The 26,788-nt window shown below is 37.5% G+C and overlaps 2 protein-coding genes across 7 annotated transcripts; one reads left to right on the top strand and one right to left on the bottom strand.

The window, feature by feature from the left end:
- Positions 1-2,605: 2,605 nt before the first annotated feature.
- Positions 2,606-21,052, bottom strand: gss (glutathione synthetase). 5 transcript variants are annotated; one of them, XM_086159299.1, is made up of 14 exons: positions 21,018-21,052; positions 18,123-18,175; positions 15,815-15,962; positions 14,535-14,680; positions 13,497-13,572; positions 11,558-11,697; positions 10,255-10,371; positions 7,679-7,759; positions 7,470-7,547; positions 7,275-7,344; positions 6,298-6,492; positions 4,946-5,027; positions 3,792-3,981; positions 2,606-3,148 (listed from the first exon to the last, which is right to left on the bottom strand). In XM_086159299.1, the coding sequence occupies exons 2-14, from the start codon at positions 18,146-18,148 to the stop codon at positions 3,025-3,027; spliced, it is 1,473 nt and encodes a 490-aa protein (XP_086015425.1). In that variant the 5' UTR covers positions 18,149-18,175; positions 21,018-21,052; the 3' UTR covers positions 2,606-3,024. The 5 variants fall into 5 exon arrangements, with proteins under 5 accessions (XP_086015425.1, XP_086015424.1, XP_086015423.1 ...); XM_086159298.1 differs by lacking the exon at positions 21,018-21,052 and adding an exon at positions 20,529-20,643; XM_086159297.1 differs by lacking the exon at positions 21,018-21,052 and adding an exon at positions 20,303-20,469.
- LOC147227349 (U8 snoRNA-decapping enzyme) lies at positions 20,566-26,498 on the top strand. 2 transcript variants are annotated; one of them, XM_086159302.1, is made up of 5 exons: positions 20,566-20,683; positions 22,002-22,146; positions 22,403-22,443; positions 25,505-25,739; positions 25,913-26,498. In XM_086159302.1, the coding sequence occupies exons 2-5, from the start codon at positions 22,015-22,017 to the stop codon at positions 26,156-26,158; spliced, it is 654 nt and encodes a 217-aa protein (XP_086015428.1). In that variant the 5' UTR covers positions 20,566-20,683; positions 22,002-22,014; the 3' UTR covers positions 26,159-26,498. The 2 variants fall into 2 exon arrangements, with proteins under 2 accessions (XP_086015428.1, XP_086015429.1); XM_086159303.1 differs by lacking the exon at positions 20,566-20,683 and having other exon boundaries at positions 21,180-22,146.
- Positions 26,499-26,788: the final 290 nt, after the last annotated feature.

Consider the following 26,788-nt stretch of genomic DNA (forward strand, 5'->3'; position numbering starts at 1 on the left):
CCCTGCCGCCGCCATTAAGTTAAATTGGGTATCTTCACATGCTCCTTCTGAATGTATTCCTGTCAAATTCCAGCACTCGAAAAAAGTTTTTTTTAAATACACTTATCTCGCTACTCACACACTCTCTAAACACACTACATGCTAATCCAACTTCAATGTAATGTCCTTAAAACAAGTCAAAGTGAATGAATACATATTGCTTCCCAAGTGGACAGTTTGATTTCACAGAAGCGTGATTAACTTGGAGTTACATTGTATTGTTTCTTTTTTTGAGCAGTATAGTTCCTCGTGTGACAACAGACAAGTAATATCATATATTGAAATCTGACATTGTAATGTTAATGAATGAAATTTCTGGTTGTGTGAGTTAAAATGTTTGAACAGTTAATGATAAACAGCACAGGAAAAAACTTATTTACCTTGAAAAAAATTACAAGGTTAATGGGTGTCCTTTTTCAAATCATATATTTTTTATGAGCTATGTGTCACATGATATGTGACTTGTGCCTTTATGCCACATCACATTCAGTTCTTGATAAAAACATACTTTCCAATAAAAGCTTATCCTGTTATTAAGAGCAAGCACATAAAAAAGTAATAACATTAAATAAATGTTTAACAGCTTTGTTCACATGTTGTGCTTATGTGTGAATTCTGTGTGGGTGTATGATATTGTTATTTACACTCTACCTAGCATTAACTAACAAATGCTTGTGTGAATACAAGAAATTAAGTCCTCCACTCTAGGTTCAAGGCTGGATTCAAAAAGTTCCCTGTTTCTGCAGGTTCCATTTAGGAGCAAAGTTGAAGTTAACCATGCAAAAGAACTGAAAACCACTGGGTTGGAAATCTATCAAACATTCGGAATAAGGTTGTGAATTAGTTGCTGTGATTATTTCATCAACGCATTTGTGACGCGTTTCCTTCTTGTACTGTGATATTTCGCATTAGTATTCCGTAAGTTGTGGGCTTGCAGAGGAATAGTAGGTTAATTATAGCGTTGCATGAATATCAAGAAGGTGATATCAGATGGCGCATGCTCACATGAATCCCTTTTGCCTCGTTCACCTAGTGTGAACTCTGCAGCTCAGCCAGAGCAGGTGCAGCTGTTGGTGAAATAATGTGTGCTTTTACTATCATCTAGTGGCCAAACTGGGACAACTGCAGACAACTGAAGTTTTTTTTTTTTTTTTTTTTTAAATGGCCCTGCCCTTACACATAGGGACAGGATTTGATCATAGATCACTTTCTATACCCTCCTTACAAATGTAATGAAGATGACAAAGATAGGGTTTCAGCCAGGGTTCAGCCTGGTCTAGACACCAGTCAATCACAGGGACACAAAGAGACAAATAAGTTCACTTTGTCTTTTACACATCTAGGCAATTTCTCTAATAAACTTACTGCTTCTTTTTGGGCTGTGGGAGGAATTCAGAGAACCTGAAAGAGTCCCATGTGCACATGGAGGTAATCGGGGTGGCTCAGGAAGTGAGTATGGTGGTCCTTGGAGCCGAACATGCCTGGTTCAATTTCTCTGGTCCACCGAGCCCGTCTAAGTGTTGTTGAGTAAGATGCTGAGACCCTGACTACTCCCCTGATCCTTCTCAATAGCTGCCTTATGCTTATGGTTCATCCATGATGGGTTAACTGTAGTAGTTGAATTTCGCTGATGTTGTGCTGTATATATATCTGGATGTGACAGTAAAAGGTTGGTCTGTCTTTCTAATGTCATAGCGAATATCTGCACTGTTCCATGTTTCTCTCTCCGTCTGCAAATCCTCAGCCTCTTATGTCACCGTTAATATATTTGTTTAGCAGGTTCCCAAAACAAATGTATGGATTCAGTAAACATTAAGTAGGTGTAAAACAGTTGTAGTCAGCTACCACGTAGGTAGTAGAGGATTTAGTAGAAACAATAATTCAAATACTAACTAATACATTCTTTATTAGGAATTACCAATTAAAATAACATTTTTATGCCTCGGCTCAAAATCAGAGCAAACAGATTTTATGATTTTACCAGCAGGAAGAAGAAATCTGCTGTAATCTTGGGGAAAAAAAAGTTTGCAGCTCGTATGAAAGAATGACTTTGTTTCATTCCATTGGTCCCAAAATTATTCACTTAGACAAGAGATTTTTTTGGATAGATGGACGAGCAAAAAGCATTCTAAATACATTTTTTTAAATGAAATACTTGACCCGAAGGACAAAGGGTGATGCTGACAGATTATATTCTTAATGATAATTCCACATCTGAAAAAAAACTAATAGGTGGCTTGCACCTAAAAACTTTTCAAAATCGCAGTTGAAGTAATAACCCTCCCCCAACATATATGTATATAAGTCACCTCTTTTTGATTGCATGGGGATTTTATAACATTCATAGTCTAAGAGTAGATTACCGTAAACGTAGACATGATCAGAAATGGAAAATTCAGTACATTTGAAGGACATACTCTTTAACATGCAATATTTTACATCAAATGCTGTGATTGTGCTCTCCACTTCTTGTGTGTAAGTGAGAGGATGGGTACCTTATTTAGAATTTACCTTGGTATTTATTCCAAGGTGAAACATTTATAATTATCACAAATATATTCGCAACTTTTTTTTTTTCATCAAACCATTTTTATTCCAGTTACTGCCCACCGTACCTTAAAAATGTCGTACCTATTCCGTTGCCACCTGTACCTATTGTTGTCAGTGAATAGACTGTGCATATGTTTAGAAACTGCCTAAAGATTCTATTAACTTTTTCAAAGCTGTCAGTCACTCCAAAGAGAAGTTAATAACTTCTCTCTGGAAGAAGTGATAGCATTTAAAGAGTCCCCCTTTAAACGCGGATATTGACAGCAGAGTATGCACATCTGCCACAAGATGACTTGGCATGACTTCAGTCATCTGGAAGGCTGAGGCCTACTTCCACTGAGGATATCTAGGACACATCAGCTCAGCAGCACATAGGATGAATGAGGTGGCGGGCTAGTTTGAGAGTGATTTTTCTTGTTTCGGCTAAGCAGGTTCTCAAACCAGGAGAGGATTGTCCAGCACCGCCACTCCTGCGGCTACCCCTCCGTCTTCATGTTGGGAGCTCTTAGTTCGAAGCAGATGACCAGCGCACTCATTCATCACCATATTTTCACCTTGTCTGGGAAGAAAAATTTAAGAGCATCAGATCTCCTGCATGGCTTTAGAATAAAGCCTGAAAAAAACAGTTACTTGTGTTGTTGTTTTTTTCCCCTTCCGATACAATTGACAATATCTTCAGAAAATGCACTGATTGTAAAATCCAAGGAATATGCGATTATCGTAATACATAGGTTGTTTGTAACCTTGAAGAATCAACTACACCTTGACAAAACATTCAGCATCAGATGGTTAGAATGATCTTAAAATAACCATGAAACTGACAGGAAATACTAAAGAAATCTATGAGACAATACCTAAAAGGACATGTTTAAGAAAATAAAATTATTGAAACCTTTTTAAGAAATATTTTGAAATAATGCGTTGACAGAAATACTTAATATAGTGGTAAACAGAGTTTTGTGACTACTGAGTAATTAGTTACATGAAACACAACTGACCTTAAATTTCAATTAAGATAAAAATGAACTTGACAGAAACTCCAGATAAGTTCTTTCTAGCCAAAATTTAGGTTTTCATAGCTTAAGCTATAAAGCTTGAGAGCCAAGCCTGCATTAGAGCCACTGAGACGGAGCACAATAGAAATGAGGAACTACATTTCAAGTGTATCAGTTTTTCATACCAGGGAAATTATCGGAATTTACCTGACGTAAACTCCAAAGGCACCCAGTTCACTCAGACAGGTACAGATATTGAGGGGAGCATCTCGTCTCAGCAGGTAGTTCTTTAGTGGGATAGGGTTTATTTTATCCATCAGGATGTAGGCTGTGCGATCCGTGCTTTCCCTCACTTCCTCCAGGATACGGCAGATGTCAGCTCCATAGATATTGTTTCCTGGGGTAAAGGTATAATTATAATGGAATATTTAGTAGAGCTCTAGATAATAAATACTTCAATAAATAAACAAATTAAACTGCCAGACAGAAATTTTATTTGAATCTCAAACTTCAATCTGAAATTGCAAAGCAAATATATCATGAGACCTGATATTTTTCCTCTGTTTTTGGATAATTGAGACACCTTTTCACACTCAATGATCTTACACCAAATGTTTGTGTATGTTTTTTGTGGTTCTAACCCAAGGAACATTGTTTGTGATTTCACATATCTTTTGGAGCTCATCCCCAACCTTTACCACTAAAACTGACAAAACAATTCATGAGTTAAAAGTAAAAAAAAAAAAATCAGGTTTTAAGAGGGTCCTTCATACCAGTAAGTATTCAAACAGATCTTGAATACTTTACTAATCTTGTCATGGATATTAGCCATAAAATAGAATCAAATGAATTTTAAAAGTTGAACTCATGTCTAACTTCCTTTGCAGCATCTCTGGTTAACCTCTTTGCAGAGGTAAGAGGTGGCTTTGGGACGTCTACTTTTAATAATAATAATAACTCTTATAATAACTTTTAAAGTTGTCAGATACACATTCAACATTAATCCTAAAACTATGTGGTAATACAGAAATATTCAATTTTATTAAGTGGGACTTCTATGAGACACAACATCCGTAGTTTATTTGGTAACAATGAGCATTGCCAAAATATTTTTTCCATATCCCCTTAAAAAGTTCTGAAACACGCTTAGCTATGAGCATTCCTTGAAAAGATATTTTCAAAGAACAACTGTAACATTCCAACAATTATTTTGATACGTAAAGACAAGTTTCACAAATCTCAGAGGTTCACTTGGACTGATACTTGAGGGTGTCAATAAAACAGAACCAAGGAATTATGAACAATTTACCCAAGCTGCAAACATAATACAATTTGAATGAAAAGTATTTCAGTTACAATACCTCCTCCCTCACGCTGAGGCTTCAGGACAAAGCAGTCTGGTGCTGCCAAAGCCATTGACACAGCCTTATCACCTTCTGGTCCCTAAAAAAAAGAAACAACAGGCACCTCTAATCACAGAGAGACATTATGCTAAAAGAGCCTTTGAGCAACTTGCTAACATTAAACTGATGTATTGTCAGTATGCTTCAAGTGGTCACCCTTGCCTTTCTATTTTGTAGGGATGCAGAGAATGCATGTAGCAACAACCTGAAGTTAAGTTGTGGAATTTCACATAATATTCACCATTCACTTATAGGTCACGGCATGGTGCAGGAGGTAGAGCAATTGTCAGGGAAACCGAACATTCCTGGTTCCATTCCTGGCTCGTCCTAGTGTGTGGAAGTGTGGTTGAGCAAGACACTGAAACCCTAACGACTCCCCTGGCTCTGGTCGCCAGCAGCCTACTGCTTATGATTCATCCATGATGGGTTAATTGCAGAGAATGAATTTCCACACGGGGATTTATAAAGGATGAATTATTATTCATTATAATCAAGAACTCCTAATCTGCCTTCCCTTACCATATATATGTATACACATATATTTTTTTTTAATCATTAGAAGGATTAGTCAAAGGAATATTTACAACTACATGTAAAGCCTAGAATACATTTGAATTTAATACATTTGTAATATGTTTTTCTCTGTAAAGCTTACTATAATACCTCAAGTAACCTGAAACATAATACACAAGAAAAAGACAAAAACACACTGTGAAAAAGATCATACTAGGTAAGGGAAGAAAAAGAGCTGTGGAACCATGACCAGTATTGTTAGATTCACTCTCTCATTCACACACCTGGGCAATTTTTCTATCCATCCATTAGATACCGTTTTATCCTACTCTTGGTGATGGTGAATGCTGGAGCCTAGAATGCCAGGAGGCTAGGTTCACGTTGGACTGTCCACCTGTCAATCGCAGGGCCACATTTAGTGACAAACAACCATCCACTCAGCTGGGCAATTTTTCTAATTTATTCCAATTAAGCTCCTGCATGTTTTTGTACTGAGATAGGAAACTGGAGAACATGGAGGAAGAACATGCAAACTCCACTGTGGGAATCGAACCAGGATCCTTCATGCTGTGAGGTGGAAGCACTAACCTCTGTGTCAGCATGCTCGCCAAGTACATCACCTCTTTTGTCAAAAATGTAAAATTAAGTAAAAATAAAATAAGAGAAGGAAAGCAGGGAGTATAGTATAGGCGGGGGTTAGGGAGGGTACCTATTTTAATAAATCACATCTGTCACTGTAAATAAATATTTTCTGTGAAAACAAATCATCATCACAAAAGGGGATGTCATTAACTCACCATATCCAGCGTATAGAGGCCAGCAAACGTTGCTCTTAACTGCTGCACTATATCTGTCCGATCAGGGAAGAACCTCTCCAGGACTCCAGGTTTCGTAAGGACCTGCTGCACCTTCTTGGTACCAGCCAGATGAGTGCTGATATCTGGGCATTTCACAGCCAAAGAACGTTCCATCAGGAGACGAGCCTCCCATGTCTACAATTAAAAGGATATATTCGGACACAGTTTCTTATGCAGCAGTGGCTAAATGGCAGTGGAGCAAAAGACGACACTGATCTCTGATTAAATTCCAGGCTAGGAGGCCAACAGTTGTTTTTTTTACATTTAGCAGAAATATAAACAGTAAAATGAAATCTATGTCAACTGGCTGGAAAGTTTGCTTTGTTTGTCAAAGCTAAATACTCCAATATATCAACTAGTGTGGTAACAACTACAATTTGCCAAACAGCATTGGGGGATTTTGAAGCAAGTACTGACTCTTGAATAGTTGGTGTTTTTCCCAAACAGTGGGCACATTGAGCAGCAGAGCATAAACAAGTTTGTTTTACTGACAGAGGGTTGGGCAGCATTTGACCTCAGGCTGACAACAGCGAAAGAGGAATGAGGTGGAGAAGCAGATTGACATTGTAAGCGAGGATTCACGAGGGGGATTTCAAAAAAATACCAGAGCAAGCAGCCTCCATTGACCACATTTTATCATCATTCTTGGCTGTCAGGTTGTCTAACAGATGCTGTCTGGTTCAGTGCATGTTTCTACTTGCTGGACGAAACGGTCTCTAGCCATGTACGCAGACAGGGCCGTTATTCAACAAAGTAGAGATGTTAATTTTTAGCCTTTTAACCAGTGAGAAACTGGTTAAAATGTATCTATAATCACTAAACACATCCCTGTGGTAAGACTATGGAGGGTATCTAGACATTTTCAGATCTGTGTCGGTCATTTCGAATTCTGAGGACATGTTTTGATGTATTCACACCTTTTCAGAAACATAGTGGTGAGGCATATACCCATTCCTGAAATACACAACAGCAACCTCCCGATCATCGCTGAAAGACAAACAAGAATTACAATAAAACAACATGTTTGGAACTACTGGTGATAAATATCTCTTTCATATATACAGTTTAGAGCTGTTCTAGGAGTCACATTCGTGTTAGTTCAACAAACTTACATAAACAGCCTCTTTTCCTGATCAAGGAAACCTGTGTTAGAAATATCATCAAACCTTTTCCTTATGGTTTGAATCTTCCTGAAATAAATGAAAAAGTTTGGTGGTTGGAAAAGGTGCGACATCAGGAAAGAGACAGCAATCAAATAATTTGTTTACCATTAAATGTGGTAACGTGTGAAAAAAGTAGTTCCTCTGAACTAAATCCTTACCTCTTCCACAACTCATTCTCAATGTAGCGGTGATCTATTATATTCCTCTGGTTCGCTTCAACCAAGAACATGACGACTGCACTGTAATTACATCAGTTTGTACTGTAAAATGCACTTGAAATATTATCAGTCTTTGTTATAGTGGTTGAACTGCAGATCTTGACATTTTTCACTGTAAGTACAAATAATGTCTCCCCCAAGTAATGTCTTAGGACAATATGAATCACGGACTAATTTTTAAACAACCGTTACCATGACATTTTGGAATGAATTGGGCACAACTATTTCAATTTCTTTCACTGTGATGGGTTTAACAGTAAATAATACTGTTCATAATGGGCTAACTGTTCTCAGGAAGTGGGTTAATTTCATTTTGGGTATGGAAGCAGTGAAGGTAACAGTAATATTACAAAATTCTTTGAAGGACAAAAATTAACAGTAAACAAGGTCTGCTTTATTTGATAAATGTAAAGTTTGGAAAAACAGGACATCAAAAAACATTAAGTGAAACAACTGATCAGCATTTGAACCATTTCCTTGAGTACTGCATTCTAGCAGGTGACATAATGGAGAGTCGTGAAATAAAATGATTTTGGTTCCAAACCCAGTCAGTGTGGAACAAACCTATTTTAAAATACTGGCAAAATGACTTGTGGTTCTATTGTCATTATCATGATCAGTGGTGCTCTACAGCTAAAATACTTATAACAGCTTTCAATCTATTGAGGTTTTTCTCAAGACTTTGGAGTTTTTGAATGTTCATCAAGAACACCATTCATAAAGTCCGGCACTGATGATTGCATGGAAGACTTGGCCTGCAATATCTGTTCTACTTATAGATCAGCGGTCAGGAACCTATGGCTTGTGAGCCATATATTGCTCTTCGGGTGACGGCATATGGCTCCCAGACATTTTTGAGTTGAAAAGAAAAAAATCAGTTTAGAACTGATTTTAAAATACTTGTGATATTTCTTCATAATACTGTGTCATTATAAAGTAAACAGAAATTAGTTTTGAAGATAAATTTTTCGGGTCACCTGTCGGTCGGGTCGGGAACCATTGGCTTCCGAGCACGTCCGGGTCATTGTAAAGGTGAAGAAATGTATCAAATGGCCAACTAGTTTATTTGCGTCAACCCTCGTAACAGAGAAGATGGCGAAAAGAAAAAAAACGAGGATTACTGTGCATTCCAGGCTGCGTGGACAGAGGAATTTGCATTTGTGGAGAGAGCAGGATCTGCGGTATTTCTAATATGCTATGATAAAATTGCATCGATGGAACGGTCAAATATAAAGCGGCACTTCGAATGAATCCATGCAGCACCAGAGGTCGCATTAAAAGTAAGACATATTTAATTTATTATACGTTAAAAATACTATATGGCTCTCGATGAAATATATTTAGAAATATTTGGCTTTTATGGCTCTCCCAGCCAAAAAGGTTCCCGACAAAGTCATCTAACCGTGTCTTAAAGGACCTTGCTTTGTGCACTGTGCCCAGGGGCACATTCATGCTGAAACAGAGAAGGGACGACCGAGAACAGGTTGGTAGCAAAGAATTGTCTAAAATGTCTATGCGCTGGAATGGAACAAAAGGGCCAAGCCCAGCACCTGAAAAACAAACCTTTAAACCTATTATCCCTCTTCCACCGAACTTTAGAAACAGACAGGAAATACTGTTGTCTCCCGACATCTGCCAAACCCAGACTGAGCCCAGTGTTGGCGGGCTTAACGCCACTGTATCCTATGCTTGGTGATGTAAGGCATGCATGAAGCTGCCCACTCAGTAGGTCCATTCCATGAAGCTTTCAACACAATGTTTTGTGTTGATTTGACAACTAGAGGAAATTTGGAACTTGGCAGCAATTGAGTGAACAGTGTTGGCAAGTCTTACACACCATGTGCTAAGAAACTTGCTGTGTGAATTTATTTAACAACATGCTTAAACCTGTGTCTTCACCTCTTTTTCACACTCTCCGTTGCTCTGGACTGTTGACCCCAAGTGCCTGAAATCCTCCAACTTCTTGATCTCCACTCCCTGTAGCTTCACCGTTCCACCCGAGTTCCTCTCATTCCTCTCCTTTCCAGTGTATAGGTCCACCTTTCTAGATATTCCTCAACCTGTTCTCTGCTCTCGCTACAGATCACAATGTCAACTGCAAACATCATGGTATAATAACAGAGCTCCTCTCTTGGCACTCTGTCATATGCTTTGTCTATTTCATTGAGTATTTTGAAGTGTAAAATAATTTCCACCAAAATTCAAGGAGAAGGTCAAATACAGGCAGGCCTTTATTTGAAGCATTTATCTCTACTCATTACACATGTATAACATACTTGTGGATAGCTTCCTGTATTTGAATGGTCAACTTTGATATGTCTCAAAATTGTTTGGGGATTTTCACCCAATTATTATGAAAGATGACATGTTCAAAAAAGAAAAAAAAAAACTGAAAATTATAAGTGTTATAAACTGGTGAACAATGGTACAACTGTATTTAAACTGGTTAGGTTTTCCTTTAGTTTGAGAAAAATCATTACCGTACTGACTACAAGAAGTACTTTAACAGGCCCTACCTCTCTGATCCATAGAGCTCCCAGGCCTTGGCCAAACCTTTGGCTTGGCACACAGCAGAGTTGTTGTCCAAGATAAGCTTCATCTCTTCCTGCCGTCCAGCCACGTTAAGGATGTGTCTGTCAGTGGGTAAAGAACTTGAGTCAATCTTATACCATGATCATATCTTATAACCATCAAGCATAACATTGTCAATTTGTCTCAGTTATTGCTCCAACCTATTTGAAACAAGAGCGGTGTAATTTTGTCAAACCTAAAGACTTTTACATTAAGCCCTATATTATGTGAGTGTAAAGTATAAAGTGACATTTTGCCCGAGTCAATTTGCCACTTGCTGTATATATAATCAGCATTGATGGTATATGAGGTCCAGTGAGATGATTCCTTAAGTGTGTGTTGCTTGATGCATATACTTGGCTTCCAAATTGAGCTTGCTATTGAAATGCACATGGACACAAACTAAATCTACATTGGACATTTTTGCTAAAAAACAAAGTCAATCTTACATATTTTCACATTACGTCAATAAGCTATGAATTTGAATAGGCTTGGATTATACCCATCCAGCAGAATGGGGGCAATTTGTATTTCCTCTTGTTTTATTACAGTGGAAATTGGTGACCATTCACATCAGTGTTTGTGAAGATATTGGAGATAGGTTTTCTGGGACACTCCAGATATGTTTAATTGGTTTTAAACTCAACCTTTCCTCAGCATAATGCTGAAATTAGTTTTCCATTTCATTTATAAAACATTTCCCTTGATGAACAATAACAGTCTATTTCTGCTCCAATCTTTTTAGCTTCACTTCTGAAGTAGGTTGGTAAGTATGACATTCACATTAATATCAGCACAACATAAGTTATGTTTCTGCCCTAAAAAGACTTTAATATCTTGAACCAAAACGATAAAAAACTATTGCTTTTATCCAGCCAATGAAATAAAGCTCTCATCTTCCTCCACAGATGATAATTTGTGCACATTTCCAATATGAAGTTGTTTTTCAACGTCTGGAAACCAACAACGCAAATGTTACATTTAATGACTGGGATGTAACGGCAAAAGTCTTACATCATTCTGCTCAGATTTCTGATCTTTCATCTGTCAGTCTGTCATCAATTCTTGAGCAATTAATCGTGGTAATGGATTCATTTGTTGGACTACTCAACCAAGAAGACAACTCAGCTTTCAGTGACAATGGCACACGCTGAAGAACTTATTGCCTAAATCCACGCGATTTGATTAGACTAATGCTGATTTTCTAAATGTAATCACTTGCAGGTTGTATGCTGATGACTATCTTACCGATGTACATCAGGCGTGCGGGAAGAAAGGCCTCCAAAACTAGCAGCTATAGTGTTTATCTCAACCTGTTTCAGAGATGATGACCCATCCTCTCTCTGGTCCAGCATGTAGTCAGAGCGGTTAAGACCTAAAGCAACAGACTGAAAGCAATATAAAAAGTTTTTACAGTTATCACATGCCCTAAATAGAGTGCTTTTCTACAGCCTGCAGCATCAGTAAGCCCTGTGACCCTGCTGACATTTTCTCGACCCCTCCTCTCTTAAGACTACTTTTCACGACATGCTCCTTTGCACTTCCAATAACCCCAGTTCTGATTTCCCATTTTTAATGATTTCATTTTTTCTGCTAGGCACAATAAAGCAGAGGAACTTCCTTGTATGTGAAAATAACTTTTTTATTGTATGCATTTATTCCAAGTAGAGGCAGGTTTTTATGCATGATTTTGGTTTCTATTTTCTCCTTTTTAATCTGTAAGCATTTAGTTACAATGTTAGCTGTAAAAACTTAATACATATTTTACTGCTAATATCTAATAGAAGATTTATGGACGTAGTGAGAGAGGATAAGAACGTATTTGGTGTGAGAGAGGAGGACACAGAGAATATGGTTAGATGGAAAAGGTTGAGTCGGAAAAGGGAAAAGGGAAAAGCTGAAAGGAGAACAAGAAGTCCAATAGACAACTGTTTTTCAGACTAATGTCTAAGAATCACAAAATACATTTGAAATATTGTAAGAACTCTTCACAACAGACAACTTAAATATTCATATTTTGCAAATATTAAAATGTCTGATTTGGCTGAAGTGATGATCCTCACCAAAAACAGAATGACATAAATAAACCACTTTTGAATCAGAACCATTGAGAGATTCAGTTGCCAAGATGCCCCTTTGAGCCAAGCCCCTCTCCAGTTGTTCATACAACCAGTAGCAATCACTTTGAGGCAAATATGTGATAAAAGTAATTCTTGTTAGAGCTTTAGAACATAACTTTCATTAAAGTAATGTGACACGACCCATATTTTTTTCCTTCTGTCTTATGTTGGACAAACCTTTATTAAAAAAAATTAAAGGTAATCAATAATTGAAATAGTAATAAAATCATGTGATATTGCTATGATCCAAATACAGTAAAATCAAATTAATAAGGCATATCAGAAATCACTTATTTTTGCCTCATGTAATTAATTTGGGAACACCAGAATGAATAAATATGCAAAAATGACAGCCATAAGACAGTTTTTAACCTAGCTTTGAGGAGAATATCATTCATCACTCCACTTTTTGAAGCACATTTATTCAGATTGTGCCAGTTTTCCAAATGTGCTGTATGATATAGGGTTTATTGGATCACTCCATTTTTGTTGTTGAAATGCTTACATGTTCTTGAGTGTCAAGAAAACCGCCTTCAAATAAAATGTATTATTATGATTATAATTGTTAATACTGCATATTTGTTACTTCATTTCCACAGAGGTGAATAGTATTGGTGTATAGATTTAGCAGGTTCCCACTGACATTTAGGCATGACTCTATACAAGAGGAAAGAATACATGTTTAAAGACAAATATAGCAACATTAACTGAGGTTTCAAAAGCTTAATTCATTTATTTAGTACGTGACGGAAGGGAGTTGAAAACCTGTCATATTACTTAACAGGTTTTGTTTCATATTGCCTGTCATATTGCTATTGAAAAATGGTATATTGAATATGTTAATCCAATTTAACCTCTTGATAGCATTCCTCCTTGTATCCAAAGAGCCACAAGTTACAGAAGCTGTTGTTTTGGAAGGACCTCTGGTATGATTATCAATTTAAAGATAAGCAGTAGCTGTAGTATTATCAGCAGCAGAAGGATTTTTCTTTGCTTTTGATGTAATAAAAATGTAAAAAAGAAAATTCAAGTTGTGGTAAAGTTCCATATCTGATATAATGACTTACCTGTGTTCTTCCTTCTTTCAAGATTTGCTGGTGGATTTTGAACAACCTCGCAGTGAAATCATCTACAGCAGTGGTGCTATAATCAGAGAATATAACCCCATTAAACTCTGGAATTTTTTTGGGTGATTAGTCAAAAGATTAGTACAACACCCCTCCTTTTTCAGCTTCGACAGCTCTGTCCTCTACTCTGCCTTTGTCCTCTTGATCTTCCCCTACAAACCACGATCCTATTCTGTCTGGCTACACTCTCACCTACAGTGACTTGCAGTCACTAATCTCTTTCAGGTTACCTCGTCTATACAAGATGTAGTTTACTTGCGTGCTCCTACTTCCGCTCTTATAAGTTACCCTATCTTCCTGTCTTTTCTGGAAAGGGTGTTCACTACAGCCATTTCTGTCCCTCTGCATTACTATGCTGGATACCATATCTGCCCATCACTTCTTCATCCCCTCTTTTGCCTTCACCAACATATCCACTGAAGTCTGTACCAATTACTAGTCTCTCATGTCTGGGGATAAGCTGCATCACTTCATCTAACTCATTCCAGAACTTCTCCTCAAACTCACATCCCACCTGTGGGGCATAGCCACTAACAACATTGAGCATCACACCTTCAATTTACAGTTTCAGACTGATAAGTCGATCTGACATTCTTTTCACCTCTTTTCACCTGACACGACCCTCTACATTTATCCGAGCTTGGGACCGGCTCAGGGAGACACTGGCCCATGCCTCTGAGGCTGGCTCAGGGGAAGAGTCCTGTGATTTTGTGGGTTATATTTACAAAACATTTCCAAAAGTAAAAAAAAAATCACAACAACACAAACAAGAACCAAAACATTGCCAGACAATAGCCATGTCTTCCTGAAATAAAGGCCATAATCTGTATGTTTTGACCAAAAATACATAAACAAACAAACAAATAAATAAATAAATAAATAAAACAGTTAACACAGGATCACTGCTTATGGTATGCTACATAAACTCATATGATAGCAAGTTTCAAACCCAACATAAAAACTAGGCTAATATCCTACCTGGCAAGAGCTTCATGCAGAAACTCTGAGTCCTGACTGATCTTGTCCACCAACGTATTGAAGTGAACTTGCACAGACAAAGCCTGATCGAACAGTTCCTTTGGGACAGGTGTAGGAAAGAGTGTGATAGGGGCGTATGTCACCAACTGAAAAAAAGATGCAGGGAGTACACTTTTAAGAGAATATGAAAATTGATTTGGCAAAACATCAGTCAGATTGTTTGAACAGTGTTGAAGGACTGAATTTTAGCACCTGCAGCAACACACTTAACAAGGGTGTGTCCTAAATCCTGGGGACACTGTTAGCATACCACAACAGTTTAAAATAATGGGGCTTCAGTAACTGTCGCCGCATCTTTACAGCACACAGCTCTATGGAATGAGCACTGATCATATCTGCTGTTTTTCCTGGCAATGCTAACCAGATTCTAGATAATTTTGTGAGTTTTATAATATATGCCTTCAAAATGAATTTTTATGGATATTTATCTAAGCATAACGTCCTTGCAGTAATGACACCTATTTTACAATATCAGGGGTTTTTATAAGTGCGGTTGCATCAGCTTCCACCCTGATAGATCACAAATAGTGTTAAAATCCCATCCGCCTATTTATTTGCTTTGAATGGACTATTTATTATAGCTCACAGTCTAATACACACATGCCACTATATTCAAGAGTATAGCATCATCAGTGGTATCCCTTTTAAATAATGTTTTTTAAAATGCTTTTTTTTTTAATAAAAATGATTGTTTTCCCTACATTTGTCAGAAAATTGTCACTAAGAACTATAATCTTTCTCAACCGGGGTGTGACTTTTCCCAGTCTGCCCTTGTACTTGTGCAGCAAGAATTTTAAGTTTTAGTATGTGTATCATTATGAGGGGTTCACATGAATCTTTGGAGTGATTTGAGACATGCAGCAAGAGAATCCAGGTCCAGGTTGCATGGGCAGGCCAACCGGTTGGGACTCAAAGGTAACTAGCTGGGTACTTAATTCATCCCTGGGGGAGTTTCACAGTTCCAGCAGTGCATAAGATCAGGTTACTAACTACAAAGAAGACATGCAATAAATATTAGTAAAAACCAAACATTGACACATTTAGGTGCAAAAATGTGCACAGGTATTTACACTTCACTCTTGCAATTTGACAACCATTAGACATTATAAAACATTAGAATTTTTAAAAATATGGTTGACTGAAAAAATTAATAGGTGGCTTTTTGTTTAAATTTTTTGTTCGAGACAAATAAGTAATCATAAATACAACTAACATCTCACCTCTGACGAGTTAGGAGTTTCTTGTATTCTCATCAGGACACCATGTAGAAGAGCTGCGTCTTTTGCTATATCTGCTAAGTCTTTTATGAAAGTTTTATTCATCATTACTTCATCTGGAATTCCCTGGGCCATCTTGATTCCTTTTAATCTGTATGTAACACATGCATACAGAGAAGGCATAGTTTAGCATTTCAGAAAACACAGCAGGAGGCAAGTAGGAGTAACACTGAGCTCTTATTGTGGACTTTTTTTTTTTGTTTCATTATTTTCTTCCTTCTCCAGTACTAGAAAAAACTAATGCCGAGGGAGTTGAAATACTGTTCTAAGAATCGCCTCTAAATGATGAGGCTATTTTTTTCGTGTTTGTAACATGTTGTTTAAGCTTATTTAGTGTGTGTAATACATAGGTTTCAATTAAAACACATATACCGTTGTGGTTAATTTAACATTGTAAAACATTTTGTAATGTTTACATGTAAAATGTCACACATTTTACATTGCACAGCGTTTCATTTCTTTCACTAAATCGCGTTTAAAAGTATTGCGCAGAGGTTTGCGATGATCACAGCACTAACACAATGAAAAATGATTAGAAAATCTGACATTAAAATTGTTTTAACAAACAATGTGCTGACGTTGTCCTTTGGCGGCTCTAGCCAGGAATGCATCTAATTCAACCGTAGCCAGGCAAAAGCGCAGTAAAACAGCAGATTTAGCTTGTTGCAAACAAGACTACCTGGCGTTTAATACGCTGTCGCCATTAACGTAGGACGGCCAGAACAAATCAGAAAATTACATATCACCTTATATGGACTTATTCCTCCAAATTTCTCAAAACTAGGGCGTCGTTGACTGACACAGCTGAAACGAGTCTTTTAAGCGAAATATATCCCGTTGGGATCTGTTATTGGTTAAAATGAATCACATGCTCATCCGATGAGCCCGCCAATGAGAAGCCCGATGGCTTTTGGACAAGTGGTATTTAGAATAGATCCGGAGAACATCCGGTCCTTTCAAACAGCTGTGAAAAAGACTGTCTCGTTATCAAATTTATTCATTTCCAAGAGACAGGCCTGAGGGTAACCAACTGTATCTGGGAAATAATCAATGGGAGGAATGATAGAAATGATAATATGTGTCTCAGAATTTAAATATTTGCATGAATAGGAAAATATTTGAATGATTCAAGGGTGAAATGTAACAGCAACAGGGTTACAAACGTCCGTTTAATAAGCAATAGCTGTTGTGAGTTCGGCAAAATGGGGGAAGGAACGAACAGTAATCGCTCTGCCTAGCATGACCCTGAATTAGAATCAAGTTTGGACCAAACTCATAAACAAATAACTCTCGCTGAGTTAATAGTATGCTCTGTAAAGGGAAAAAAACTAATTTTCTTGCAAGAGATGCATTCTAAGGAAGAAGACATTATAACATATATACTCATAGAGCCCGCGGTTTATTTGTTAGATCCAGGGCAAAATGGATCGAAGAAGCAGAGAAAAACTGCATATTTTTGTGGTTTAAAAAAAGAAGACAAGAGAAAAATAGCCACAGATCTCTTTTGATTAATGACAAGGAAACTACAGATGAGACTGTAATATCCTCTGGAATCTTTAAATTATATAGCCACCTATACAGTTCTAAATTCTCAAAAAGTGATTGTGACTCCTTTCTAACAGATATTGCTCAATATATCCCCAAAATATACAACAACCACAAGCAAACTTGTGATGAGCATCTGACAATCGCTGAACTTAACACTGCAGTGGGTCGACTATGTCCCAACAAAGCTCCGGGTTCAGATGGTCTCACAGGAGACTTCTATAGACACTTCTGGGAGGATATAAGGGAACTTATCAGGTTTTCTGGGAAATCTTTGAAACTTGTTTACTTCCAATGACATTGAGACAAAGGGTTATCATTGCCACCCCAAATCCCAGTAAAGATCTGCATCTTATTGAAATCAGACGACCCATCACACTCAGAAATTCGGACTATGAATTGTTTACCTACATCCTAGTATCCCGTCTCCAGTCAGGAATCTCAGACATTAATGCAGAGACACAATCGGGCTTTCTAAGAGGAAGATCAATCCACAATAATATAAGGCCTGTCATCTTTGCCATTGTTGAATACAGAGACCTCATAGAGGATAATGGCTTCATATTCTTCTTGGACTTTTATAAAGCCTTTGATTCTGTCAAACATACATTTATTTTAGCAACGCTCCAACATTTTGGATTTGGATTAGAATTTAGGAATGTAATCCGCAGACTCTATAAGAATATTAATAGCTGTATCAACCTACCGAGCAGGACCACTCCAAGCTTCCATATTGATGCGGGAATCCCCCAAGGTTGCCTACATTGAAAAAAGCATTGAAGCATAAGCATTGAAAAAATTAATAAATCCTCCAAGGCTTCAGGATTACCAGTAAATTTAAAGAAATGTGAATGTTTTGCACTTCATGACTCACCAGTGAAAGAAATCTGCAGTGTTCCTATTAAATCAGATATAAAATACTTGGGTATTTTCCTTTCCAAGGACTAAAAGTTAAGTTGGTCCAGGGGCATAGAAATTAAACTCAATGAATGTAAAGCTAAATTAAAAATATGGCTCCAAAGGGAATTGCCAATATTAGGCCGGATATATCTGGCCATTATCTAGATGTATATATTCAATGTATTCAAATGCTATTACAAATCAACTCATAAAATCTATTAACCAAATAAATTTTAATTTTATTTGGAAGAACAGACAGACCACTTTATCTGAAGAAATCGTACATGGTGAAAGAAACAAGTGAAGGAGGGCAGAAAGTGATTGATTTGGAATGCCTCAATGGGACATTGAAGGTGAACTGGTTGAAATCCTGGATCAAGCATCATAATTCTTTTCGGTATTGTATTACTAACTACCTATTCAACAAAGTCGGTGGCCTAAGTCTTCTGCATAGCTCTGATTTTGATATCAACAAGATTCCTGGGAAATTATCAGAGTTCCATAAACAAATATTACTGTACTGGAAAATGATATATGTACACAACTTCTCACCACATTGTACAATAATATGGAACAATAGATATGTGCTGCATTGCAACAAATCTCTATTTTACAAGGAATTGTTTGAGAAAGGTATATGGTCAATAATTGACTTGATGGATGACAATGGCAGTCTTTTAGACTATGAACATTTCTGTACTAAACACAGCTTTAACGCTCCCACATTAGAGTTCATGAAGTTACGTAGCGCACTACCTGAACAATTTGAATTCCTGACCAAATATATAATGACACACCAAAACATATAACCACAGTTACGCCCACTATCACTCAAAGGAATCTCAATACTGACCAGAAAATGCACCAACTCTTTTATTAGAAAAAGTTTGATAGAAAATGTATTCTCTGGCATCAAAACAAAAATGATATTTTAAATAAATTTGATAAGAAATCAATTGCCAAGCTGCAGACTATGTATCTGATTCTACCCATACCCCCAAAGCAAAAGAGACGCACTTCAAAATTATGAATTACATCTACTCATCTAAAGAATTATTGAGGTTACGCTTTAATATTCAAGATAATATTTGTATATTTTGTGATGACAACATTGAAACCACAGACCATATATTTTTCTCATGCGAAAAAGTATAAGGCTTTTGGGCTAAAACTCAAAAATGGATTAGACACATTTCCATCATCACCAATTTCTTTCTCAAGAGATGATATAACATTTGGTTTACTTTCAGGCAACAAAAGAGATGAACTCTGTGTCGATATTATTAAAAAAACAAACTCTAATTTCAATAAATAATAAAATTCTGATAAATGTTCAAAAAACAAACAAAAAACAAACAAAAAAAGTTTCATGACTGATATTGCTTTAGATCCACCAAGTTAAACACATATTGTATTCCCCTTGCCTTTTGTTATTGTTATTATTTTGATTTATTATTTTTGCCCTTATTTCCAGAATTAAACATTTCTCACAGGCCTTTATTCCCTTCTACTCTTACAGTTAAAGGATTTCATACAAAATGAATGTCTTTATGTTTCCTCATGCCTGTTTATATCATTGACATTCGATTCTATTTAGCCATGTTTGTTTTGTTCATGTGTTTTGCCTGTTAAATAAATGTGCTCAATAAAAAATATTAAAAAAAAGGGAAGAAAAAGTAATAGGTGTTGTTAACCAAAGCCAGGCCACACATGCCTGCAATACAACCAACTGTCCAAAAAAAAACAGAATTCCTCGTACCCCGAACCACACACACACAATTCCCAGCAAGCCCAAAATCACACAGAATGAACCCCAACATTTGTAACTCGCTCCACTATAAACGTAATACTTTTAACTCTACATGAGCAAGCGACTTACATACAGGTGCGTGCAACTGAGCTGCTTTGACAAAACAGCAAATAAGCTCCATGACTGAGCCACATCGGACCTCACAATGTTCACGTAATGTAAAAATACCGACTTACTTGTCGACAAAGTAAACGACAGGCTTGAAATGGTAGCGCAATTCCATGCTCCACAGCCTCCCATTCATGCTACATGGCAATTTTACACCACGGAAGATACGTGACTTCATTTTTGAGGTATTAAGGCGACTTCTCTCTGGTATTATTTGGTACTAGTATGGTATGTATTTGTATTTGGTATGTAAAGGCAGCGTGGATAGCTCAGACGACGCTATACAACACTTACGCATACACACTCCCCGACAGAGTACAGGGGGAAAAGAAAGGATGGCTAGTAGGTGCAACTCAAGTACCACATTCGTGTGTCAAGATACGGGTTTTGGTTTCGTATCGACCGTCCTAGTCAGAAGTCCTTCCGGGTTTCACCGCGTCTCGGCAGAGGTATGTGCCATTTGTTTGCTTGGGCCAAGTACAATATTTTCTTGTTAGTCGCACCAACCTCTGGACCCGAGGTTGAAGTACATTGTAAATTATAGAAGCACAACCCAAATCACCTTTAAAGGGGAAACATTTACGTACACCAAATCCCCTCACTCTTTCACCACCTATTAAGTGGTGTCAGAATACACTCAACACACAAACATTAACTGGTTAATTTGGAGACCATAAACTAGATTGAGGGAAACCGTCTTAAAATTTTTGTTAAAGAATAATGCATCGTGTTTTTTTAGTAAGCCCAGCAATGTATTTGCACGGAGGGCATACTGCTACTTAGGTTTAGCTAGCAAATCCTTTAGATGTTGCATTCACAGGGAATGGGAATTTTGATCGTTAACTGCAGTTTACCTGAGAGCAGTAAGTCATGAACAAAAATTCTGGGAATGTGCATAACGTCTGTACGAAGTGACCTTAAAAACGGCAAGAATATGTCTCAAAAGCAACTGGACCTTCCTTTAACATCCGCAAGAAATTCCAGAAAAAATTACAAAATTAAAGGAAAATATTGCCCACAAAAAAGAAAGAAGGCCCAGGGGCCGCATGTGGCCCTTTGGGTATCCCTGTCTGGCCCACATGAGGTCAATCATGACTGACAAATATTTTATTCCTTTCACATTGTACAAGTGTGTTACTTTTCTGTTACCATGGGTTTCGGCCCTCCAGCACAGTTCAGGTCTCTAATATGACTCTATGTAAAAATTAATTGCCCAGCCCTGCCTTAGGCACTGGCCTGTGACTGTAATTTTCATGGCTAGAAAATTAACAATTTGCATTAATTAGTGAAATTCAACGTAAACTCTGTACTTTGTTTATATACACTGAGTGGCATAGAAAAGTCAACACAATGCCTCTAATTTTAAAATGCTGTATAAAATATAAAGACAGAATTACCTATTTGAATTTCTGTAAAACAAATTTGTATTCAGCAGTCTACGCTGAACAGAGCTGGGACTCCAGCTGTAACGTCACTCCATACCAGCAGAGGGAAGTGAAGCATTTGAGGAGACAGCTTTTGTTTCAACCTTTCAGTCTTCACATGGCCTTCCTTCTACTGACCAAAGTCCCAACATGCTAACCAGTTGACTTCAGACACTTCTGTGAAAAGGCTTTATTGATTTAGTATTGATTTAGGGCTTTGACAGAAAGCAAGATAATTACACTGTGTTTGGCTGCTGATATCACTCACTCACTGGCAACAAGGCAGCCATACAGTGAGAAGAGAGCATTGATTTGTAAATGTGTAATATTGAACTGAGCTCAGTTCAGGCTTGTAGATGGCGAGCAGACAGCTGTCCAGGGCAGAAGCATTGACGTGCTCAGGCTACCGACATGCGTGTCATGTGATGATCTATTCTGACACGAAAACTCAGCTGTTTGGAAAAATTCCCATCAGGCATATTATACTGGTGAGTAAAAGTGCATTCATGGTGAAGAAGGGGTTTGTTTATAGGAATGACTGAGTCATTTTCTTTGTGATATGTATGTATGTATGTATGTATGTTTGTGTGTGTGTGTGTGTGTGTGTGTGTGTGTGTGTGTGTGTGTGTGTGTGTGTGTGTGTGTGTGTGTGTGTGTGTGTGTGTGTGTGTGTGTGTGTGTGTGTGTGAAAGGGAGAGAGAAAGAGAGAGAGATGTGCATAACAGCCTTTGTTGTTCCCTACAGATGCAAATGCGATATGACGGTCTGCTGGGTTTCCCTGGCGGGTGAGTCTTTCCTGGGTGCTGCTTTTGTTTTATCTTCTCATTTGCAAAGGTATACAACACTCCTCCTCTCACAGAGAAACCACCTCAAATAATATAAGTCTTCACAATGTTGAAAAAATGTAGTTTTGTTGCCCTCTGTGTTATGACTATAAAAGTCTTGAATCTTGAAAGAAAACCCATCACATACTGTCACACACCACAAAGTACAAAGAGAGGGACATGTTTCAAAGCTTGGTGCTTTATCTTGCTTTTAAAAAGCTGAAATTGCAAGATATGGTGCTTGATTAGTATTCAGCTAAATATGAATTACTTGTACCATTTGTCTGTTATGTACAGTACTCCCAGGATTTCAAAGGCATCTTGAGCCAACGCAGCAGAATTTTGAAACTTTTCTAACTGTGATTATGTATGAAAAACAATGTTAGGATCAGAATCGGAACTACAGGTTTTCAAAAATGTCTGCCTTAATCCATTGCGTTGTGTAGATATAATACTCAGAATCATATCAGACTGTGTCATGATTTATGAGCTGGGACCTAAAAACAAAAAACACCATTGCAAAAAATAAAAATAAGAAAAAGATCAGACATAAATGTGACTAACAGTCACAGGCCTACACGTCACCAGTTTAACAGCTGATCATGATTAATGTTGAATAGCATATTAAAATTTGTGCCTAAGCAAATCTTAAGTTGGTACTTTCTTTTTGTCTGTCTGTGACACATTTAATCCATTCCCCCTGCCAAGAAAGTTTCCCTAATACACCCAGGTTTTTTGTTCCTCCTCTTTGGCTGTTTGACTCTGTGTGGCTAACCCATTGGAAATTGAAGCACACAATTACATGTGTTGTCATGGTGATGGATGTCAAACCAGGCTCTTTTAGATTCACTTTTGTATTTTTTTCTGCATCTCTTACAATGACTTAAATCATCTCCCTTTTCTAAATTAATTACCATTGCTCATTTATCCTTTGGTAGCCTTGTTTCTGTTGTTTTTAACTCCTCTTGCTCGACCTGTATGACCTTGTGTGTGTGTGTGTGTGTGTGTGTGTGTGCGTGTGTGTGTGCGTGCGTGTGTGTGCGCGCGCGTGCGCGCACAAGCAAGCTCTGTATTAATTAAGATTCAGCAATAATTTTTGACTCAGATCCATTTGACCATATAAAACAGATTTTTTTCTGATTTTTGTCTGACTTCTGCAAGGAGTCTGGGGTCCAGCGGCCTCAGCGGGCATAACATTTCACTTTGTTGAGATGGCTTTTCAGAATGTTATGTCTCAATTAGATATTCTCCATGCCAAGTTCTCTGTTCCCAGAGTTCCAAGTCGTCATTAGATAAATAAGATTTTAAGTCGATTGTTTTTTTTGTCATTTTTTTCTGTTTGAATAATCATGAATGGCCGCTCAACCTGTTATTCAAACATATCAGAGGTGATGCTAATACAATTTTCATGATCAAGTGCAACAAGTTTGTAATAGCCGCTGACTTAGGTTCAAGGAAAAACAGATTCTGTGTTGGCAGGCAACCACGCATCATTGTAGACGCACAAAATAGACTAAATGTAAAAATGACTATTTTTCACATCAGAGCTTATATATTTAAGATGGGTAAGAACATTTTCATCTTGTATATACATATTTGGCTCCAAAAAATTTGGATGGTATGTCAGTTTTAGAACATTTACTGCCACCCATTTGGTATATTTATAGTTAAGGGAATTGAGAATGATACTGTCTGGTTTTTATTTTGTGCTTTTCTGCAACCAGAAAAATGCTCATTTCCAGAAGAACAAATCCCACACCTTTTATCTATTTTTGTAAAATAAAAAAAAAGTAATATTTTTGACATAAACAACATGTTAATGAATTATTTGACAACAGCTCATGTATGTAAGCATATGGGTATCATGATTCAAGTAATGCATTAGCAGAATGCTTTTTATTTTTAGGTAAATGTAAGACTTGAGTGACAATATTAGGGAGTGCCATGTTAACAGGTGTCAGCAATCAGCTAGCAGGAAAACAGCATACTGTGTGCCATATTCTTGTGCCCAAACAAGCCACGAAGGAGAAGGTCAGCCGCTGACGTCACTCTTCTGTGCCGCTTGGGATTGCAAATCCAAATTTAATTTTGATCTTTTTTGTGTAGCAAGATATGGAAATGAGAATGCAGTGTTCTTTTGGTTTTCTTTGTTATTGTGTCATAAAATGTGAGACCTCATGAAAATGCAGTTTGGATTACTCATTACTCATTTTAATTATGTTGGTAATTGTATTACTCCGTTCAGTTAATTTGTGAATATTGAAAGCTCTTACTGTGTTTTAGTACATATTTATATATGCTCCAAAAATCCATAATCTGTCAGGCTTTATAATTTTCAATGGGGTTAGTTGCCAAAATACTAAGGGTGAACAAAGACACTATCTTTGTAATTTTTTTTTTTTTTCTCAAAATAAATACACCAAACTTTTTTAATCTTCTATTACAAACGTCTTATTATTAAGCTCCCTCCGCCTCACGAGGGAAGGGGAGGGTCATAAACTACCCACCATCTCCAGGAGATAAGCCATGTGCTGATCATGTGACTTCTTTGTGTGTATTTCACTGCCAGACGAACAGTGACTTCTCTCACCTCTACGTTACACACATGTCCATCTATTAACCAATTAATGACTAGTATAGAGACCCGTCAATGTAGGACAACAAATAGTTAAGCTCTTGTTTTGTTCTTCAAGTTGAAATATTTAATTTTTTGTACATGGGTAGGATGCCATCCCAGATCCAAAATGTTTGACATTGTATTTGGTGTCCACCATACATCAACTATAGTATAACAGTATAGTTAGTGTATATATATTATCTTAGATCTTTTCAGTTTGTGCCATCTTAGACATGGACCCAAATCTGATATCCCAAAGAACTTTTCTGATGGTTGTAATCGATTTTATAATCAATTAACTACTCAATCACATTGAATTCCTTACCATAGAAGTGTCCTAGGAGACCAATAAACCTGAGATCATTTATGCACTTCCATGTCTGATTGTGCCCTCCCGCCCCCCAGGTTTGTTAACATACTGGAGGAGACGCTGGAGGCTGGGCTTTGCAGGGAATTGCTTGAGGAGCTGGGTGTGGCTATTCCAATATCACCGGATGATCATGTGGCCTCTTGTCAAGCCTCTAAATCTTCCTCCATCTCTCCTCTCATCACTCACTTCTATGCAAAAAAGATGGAGGAGGCGCAGATTAGAGAGGTGGAGAAAGCAGCTGCATCCATAGCAGCAGATCATGGGCAGGAGGTAGTGTGTGTGTGTGTGTGTGTGTGTGTGTGTGTGTGTGTGTGTGTGTGTGTGTGTGTGTGTGTGTGTGTGTGTGTGTGTGTGTGTGTGTGTGTGTTTTCACACTGACTGATTTTAATGATTTGCCTGATCTCATGTTTATTTCCTCTTCACCCACCCCTCTCCATGTCAAGGTTCTGGGAATGGTACGAGTCCCTCTCTACACCACAAAACACGGGGGAGGCCTTGCATCGTTCATGTCGCACTCCTTCATCGGCAATGCCCGCTCTCAGCTGATTGAGTCTTTGCTGCATTTTAACCTGGTTGCCCCCGAGGAATTGCACCAAGCCCTTGCAAACTCTCTAAAGATTAATGCAGAGACTGCAGACGACCTGCAAGCAGCCCTCAAACTGACAGAAGTGAAGAGGAAGCGGATGTGAAACACACCTGCATATGCTTTGGCACCACAACAACTGTACGCATTCAGAAACTTGTAACACATTTTTATTCATTCAAACCCATACAATTGAAGGATGATAAGATCACAATTGTCCATTCATTTGAAGGTCAACATCTCTACCACTGGTGCAAATACTTTTTTTTTGTCATTTTACTCCTTTAAATTATCATCTGGTTTTATTTTTTCAAAATGTAATAAGTGTTACTTTAAGTTGTAGTCAGTGAAGCAGTTCGAAAATGTAATACAAGCAAGACTAATTGTACATAACAGTCTCATATTGATGTTATATGAGAACTTTTCATTATAAATACACATTAACAAAACTTCACAGTGTCTTTATTGTGCTAACTACTGGTGTATCAATGTGTACTGGTGTATCATATTTTGATTTGATAGATATATAATATATGATATGTGACTCTTCGCCCAACACGAACAACATATATTTAATGCAAAAAGAGTGACTAAAGTTCCTTTATAGAATTGTAACTGTTTGAAAAACATTTCTGTGTCCCCTAGTTTCATCTTTCTTATTCCAAACCTTGAATTTGATGGCAAAATACAGCATTTCTTGTCTCTTATGCAAATGACTGAAAGCAGTTTAAACAGT

Source organism: Fistularia commersonii, chromosome 14 (assembly GCF_037954325.1).
Source record: "Fistularia commersonii isolate RoL2024-O1a breed Wild chromosome 14, RoL_Fcom_v1.0, whole genome shotgun sequence".
NCBI classification, from domain to species: domain Eukaryota; kingdom Metazoa; phylum Chordata; class Actinopteri; order Syngnathiformes; family Fistulariidae; genus Fistularia; species Fistularia commersonii.